General features: G+C 44.4%; 1 protein-coding gene across 1 annotated transcript in view; it reads left to right on the plus strand.

Annotated features, from left to right (window-relative positions):
- The window catches only part of LOC142087826 (ligand of Numb protein X 2-like), a 30,213-nt gene extending 24,213 nt beyond the window's left edge, over positions 1 to 6,000 (plus strand). Inside the window, exons 9-10 of the mRNA XM_075162499.1 lie at positions 3,943 to 4,101; positions 5,367 to 6,000. Of these exons, the coding sequence (XP_075018600.1) occupies positions 3,943 to 4,101; positions 5,367 to 5,502 (295 nt within the window). The 3' untranslated portion in view covers positions 5,503 to 6,000. The remainder of the gene's footprint in view (positions 1 to 3,942; positions 4,102 to 5,366) is intronic.

Consider the following 6,000-nt stretch of genomic DNA (forward strand, 5'->3'; position numbering starts at 1 on the left):
CATATAAAAGAAGCCAACAGATATCTGTGCTGTTTTATAGTTTCTAATCTGATCGTCTCAGTTTAGGGGCAGGCATTCTTTCAGTCTGATTCTTTTTGGCTGTCGTAATTATATCATCTTCAGCATGAAGCAGAAATTATTCTGAATAGTTAAGTTTTCCTACTGCCAAGCTTTGGACTGTAGACTTAGCACAGATTTTAGCAGCAGATTTTAGCACAGATTTTAGCAGCAACATGGTAAGTTCCAGGTGACAGGGTTGGGGCTTTGAAAACTTGAATTTCTGTCTCCTTCCTGGAGAGGTAAACCTCTTTTGCAGTTTCATCAAAATACATTCAGCTGTGAAAGATAGAGTCTGTTGTCATTCCAGCTGACTGGAGAAGGATCGTGCCGGAGATGCACATGGAACAGTAAAGCCAAGCCCTTCTGTGGGAAGCTCGGATTATTTACAGCCTTCTTTCTTGAGGCACCTGAAAGAAGGAATACTAACAAAGCCTCTGTTACATTACCTTTGTGTTACTTAGCAGCCTGTAAATGCTAAGCAAACAGCCCAAGGAAGGTAGCTTTTGTGTCTGGAGTGACTGTAACCTGGCTTGCACTCAGCACCGTCCTACCAGTTCCCTCTGCTCTCCTGAATCAGCCCGTCTGTTCTGTGCAGGCCTAGTATGAACTAGCCTGAGCTGCACCGGGGTAGCCCAAACCCAAGTACAAACCCTCAGAAGCTGGCTGGTGTTTGTTCCTCATGGGTGCTCCTGCAGTGAAGTACAGCAAGGCAAAACCTGGCTGTGCTTTCTCCCTTCTTCCTTTTCCAATTTATTTGAATGTCTGGTGGCTTGCAGCTTCACCACACTTTCTGCTACAGGGACTGGAGTCCAGTCTTTGCTCATTGGTCACCTGCCTTCATTTCAAGAGTATACTGGCATTACCTGCCATTTAATACATTGCTCGAAATTCTTTTGCTGCTGGTATTAATGTTGCCCCCATTTCATTTGACTGTTCCTGTACCTTGCTACAGGAGCAATGATTTCAGATGCCCTTTCTGCTCTTCAGTCTTCCTTTCTTACTCCGACCTGAATTCAGGCATCTGAATTTGTGTGCCATTCTTCTGTGGCTGTGAGGGTCATTAGAGGGCACAAAGCAAGGTTATGTCATTTCTGGATCTGACAAAATCTTCCTTCTTGTTTCCAGTAGTAAAAATGGATGTAATTCTTGTGCTTCCTCACTCATTTTCCCATCCGCTCACAGTAAGACCTAGTAGCAACTAGCAGTGTGAAAGTTAAAGCTTATTGCTGATGGCATGTGCGATTTTGGTTTTGTTCAGCTTTTTTTTTTCCCAGTTACTACTCCGATCCAGCAGAAATATCCTTTCCTCCTTAGAGGAAACCCATGTATTTCTTTCTAGTTTGAAGTCAAAGTTTATGCTGAAAGACTGGAGTCGAAGTTAGTGCTCAAGGCTAGGGAAGTGTATTCAGTTGTTGCAACACTTGAGCCCACAGTGTTTAATTCTAGCCTTGATTCTTGTATCTGTGGTTTTCCGTTTATCTCAAATACTGTCTGTCATCTCGGCACACTTGGGGATGTTTCTGAAAAGTGCAGCCCTGCAGCCCATCTGCAGAACTTGGGTTATGTGCCAGACTACTGTTGCGGAAGCATTTTAGGAGAGAGATGACAGCCCTGGTCTTGTGCCTTTCTTGGGACCCTGGGTAACAGAGGGAATAACGTGAGCGTCTTGGTCACATTCTTCCTAAAAGAAAAACACTCTGTGCTCCCAAGGCTACTTTCACACCAGCGTTTGGTGTGTAAGCTTGGAGCATCTTCTACCTCTGACTATGCCCAGTGCTGCGCACTTCCAACGAAGAGACAAACATCCCCATAAGGGGGACAATGTAGTAATATTCTTCCGTCTAACCTCAGGCAACTGGTATTGGCTGTACTGAACCAGGCGGCTGGTTTCTTTCTTGGATTTTTTGTCTTGTAATACAACTGTGGGTAGCTCTACTGTCCGTGTAGACTTGCTCTTTCTCCAGTCTTTGCTTTGTTATTAATGGTGGCGGTGAGTGTTTCAAGATAATTGTATGCTACTACTTATTGCTACTGAATGTTTATATGTATTTGTCACAAAAGACAGCATAGGAACTTTACTTGATTTCTTCATAGTATTATATCAATACCAACTACTGATAGCATAAAATACAATCTCAAAATCCTGGTTTGGATGGGGTGTGTGTCCTAATTCATTGCACACTGAATCCTAAAGATACTAGAAATACCAAGTTTACAGATTTATCTTTTCTCTGTAAGAGCTTTGACTCTTGAAACAGTAACTGTGCACAGTGTGGCTTATGGGTAATTCTCAGGGGGTGGAAAAGCAGTTTTCCTCCTGCCTTCTTCCTTGAGGTTTTTCTGAAGCCAGTCTCCATGAAGTCTGAGCTCTTTCTGCCATAACTGTTAGGTGGTCCCTGCCGTGGCCCCACTGGAGCGGCCCAATCCACAAACTCTGAAAGGGATGCAGAACTGCAAACTCGGCAGAGTGTTTGTCAGAATAAAACTTGCACCTTTACTTTCTGTAAAGTCTAAAATTCTTTTCCCACAGTCATTTTCCATTATAGTAAATTAATGTTTCTCTTCCTAAAACCCCTTTTTCTTATGGAAAACTGATTTCTAGCAAACAGCATTTTCCAACTCTTGGAGAATGTGTCTAATGTTTTTATTTATGTTCTATGCTGACGTAGTGCTTACCACTCTTGCTCTCTGGGCTATTTATTTGCACTAGCTGCTACATAAATTTCTCATAGCTGTGTTTTCACCCTTGTGTGGTACCAGTAGAAGAAAACCATGGAGGCATCAGTAAGCTAGAGCTGGGTCTTCCAGCGTTTGTGTGTGAAGAACTCACACAAAAGTAAATTACAGTTTGAAAGTAGATAATTGGATCTTTCTCCTAGTGAGAAGTTAACTGAGAAGGCTTTTGAAATCTGAAACTCATCTGCAAACTGCTCAAGCAAAGCCCTTGAGGCAAAAACGTTTATTAGGAAAAGTTTAGCTGCTGGAATACCTCAGTGGGGTGATCAGCGGCAGTTTCACACAGCGTAGCTCTGGCAGCGCCTGGGTGCCAGAATGTAACCTGACCATGAGCCAGAATACACGAGATGCTTGCCCGCGCTCCTGCCACACCTTTTCAGACGCCTCGCAAAGGCTTTGCCTGTCTTTGTGCTACAAACTCAAGGAGCAAGTGCTGTTAGCACTTACGTATCACATTCTCCAAGGCAGCCCTGGCACTGCAGCATGCCCCAGCCTTACTGAGGAGACATACCTCAGTGGCTGGCATTCAGAAAGAGCGGCCTGTGATCTCTCTGCGAGCAGTCCGATATCTTACTGTACACAGCAATCCTGGGTGCAGGTCCTGCAGGAAAGAGCCTTCGTGTTCCGATTTGGTAGTTAGTAGAAGAAAGGCTGCCATACCTATGTTTGCTTTCCATCAGTGATACGTAGCTGCTGAATGCCTTCATTGTACCAAGCGCATAGTATACAGATGGAATTAAAAAAAAGCTCGATTCTCATTAATTGCATGGGTGTAACTGCTGTTCGTGATTAATTTGGTTTTGTCACTAGTACTGTGCATGTTCGTTAGTAGAATTCATGAAGTTACTCTTGAATCCTTCAGGTCACAAACTCCTTTAGAGAATGGTAATTTTCTGTTAACTCTTAAACTAGCACTGCCAATACTGAGAAAAGATTTCTAAAGGACTGGCATCTTCAGATTTGGGAATTATCCCTGTAACATGCCCTGCAAAGGAGTTGCCTCAAGTCCTTAAAAAAAGAAAATAAATATGCGGCTGTTACATAGCTGCGCTTTCAGCAAGGAAAAGCGTAATTTTCTGGTTAGGCAGTTTTCCTTGAAACGTACTCATAAGCTTTCTCTGTTTCTGACCGTGCCTGTCTTCACAGCTACCTTCACTGCTGTCAAGATATTGTCCTTAGTAAAGGTAACCTGGAGAGCTGGGGCTTCAGCATTGTTGGAGGCTTTGAGGAGAGCAAAGGAAACCAGCCATTCTTCATCAAAACCATAGTGCCTGGGACTCCCGCCTTCCGAGACAGGAAACTGAAGTACGTGTGAGCTGCCCTGCGGGTCTCTGGTGTTTGTGTCGGGAACACCATCGGTACTTCTGTCAGCATGCGCCGTTTCACTGGGGGGCTGTCTTTTACCCTTTTAACTAGCTGAGCTAAAAGCTAATGACTTCTAATTCTTAGCCACTCATTTGTGTGGTTAATACTGCTACCAAAGTTGTAACAAACAAAGTCCTATATTAATGAGTGTTTTGGTTTCTCTATAAAGGTGCAACTAGAAGGAATTAAGTTACGTTTTAAAAGGCTGTAAAGGTTTTAACTAAGTAATCAGATAAAAGTAGAAGGGGGATGTTTGAGCTGAATCTTGGAGGTTCCAGAGTATAAAATCTCCTGGATTAGGAAAAGTATCCCAATGGAAGCAATAAAAGCCCTCCTGTGCAGGAAAACTTAAAACGAGCTTTGCTGATGCGTTTGTTAGTAATTGCAGCGAGTGGAGGAGTGGATAGTGGAGCCGGGGGACCCCACAGAACTTTCTTGCAGTGTTATCTCTGGCACCCAACAGAGCTGGCTTCTCAGCAAGTGCAGGCTGCAAGTGCAGGACTGTAAAAAATAGAAGTGAGGGGGACATAGTTTCAGTGTAGGGAGCTGCTCCCCTGAAAACGGTGTAAAGAACAGAGCTGGGTCAGAGCCTTGGTGGGAGGACTGGGTTCCTATGTGAGCGTTAGGACAGCAGTGCACCTTCCCCGCTGGACAGAAGGCAGGCAGCTTCAGCACCTCACGTCATCACAGCTGAACGGTACAACCGCTCAGGAGAGAGCTTGGTGTGCCATAGAGGTGGGCGGATCAGGCGGGACTCTGAAACCTCTCTTGTATTGAGCTACAACGTGACAGCATGCTTCAGCGTCGTGAGCACTTCACCTTAGTGATTGCTAGTCAAGTAGCTGTAGGAGCGACCTTGGTGATAAGTATGTTTATCAGCACAAATTAGTTTTCTGTAACTTTTCCCTCGGCTGACTGGCCAGCTGGTCACGCTGCTGGTGACCTTCACTGCTGTGTCACTCAAGTACCAGCAGTGTCCTCCTTTTCCCTTGCCCTCTTTGACTCAGAAGCAAGCCTCTGACAGCAACCACTCGCTGCTTGCATCCATTCCTTGCCCCTCATCTTTCATCGAGGGAAAAAGTTGCTTCAACAAAGAGTTGATGATCTTGGCTCAGGGTGGGCTAGATGACCTTGGGGGTCCTAGGGTGCAGTGTTAACCATAATTAATTAAGTCCTGACAAGCATGTTTCCTGTCTTCTGATTAGGTGTGGAGATGAAATAGTGGCAGTAAATGGAGTGCCAGCAATAGGAATGAGCAACTCGGAACTAATCCCAATGCTGAAGGAGCAAAGGAACAAAGTCACGCTTACGGTGGTGTCCTGGCCGGGAAGCCTCGTGTGAAAGCTCAAGCAAAACACACAACAGTTTCAGGTATCGGATACCAGTTGGCCATCACACAAAGCTAAACACGGGACAGATAAACCGAGGGAATACTGAACTCTTGCTACGCAGTGTATTGCCATGGAAGACCTTCAGCTTCCTTTTTGGAGAAAACATTTCTTTACTGCGCTGAGGTTATCAACAAATCTGGGTGTTGGATTCAAAGTAATGGTTAATCCAAACAGTTGTTGTAGCTTCCTGGGCTCATTAAAGCTCTTTAGAATTGGTGTTGCAGAGAAAGCTGCTCTTTTTCCAGTGTTTCTCTACAAATTGCCTTTGAGGCACTTTCCTCAATTTTAGAGCTCTGCTTTCCATTTAATATTTTGAACAGGTTAAAACAGACATGACTGTCCGATTTCCCCGGCTAGTTCGATACATGTCTGACTGCCATTCTTGGACATTGAGTCATTTCATATGTGCTTTTAAAAGCCACTAATAAAACTGTAAGGATGTGGACCC

This window comes from Calonectris borealis, chromosome 13 (assembly GCF_964195595.1).
Source record: "Calonectris borealis chromosome 13, bCalBor7.hap1.2, whole genome shotgun sequence".
Lineage (NCBI taxonomy): Eukaryota > Metazoa > Chordata > Aves > Procellariiformes > Procellariidae > Calonectris > Calonectris borealis.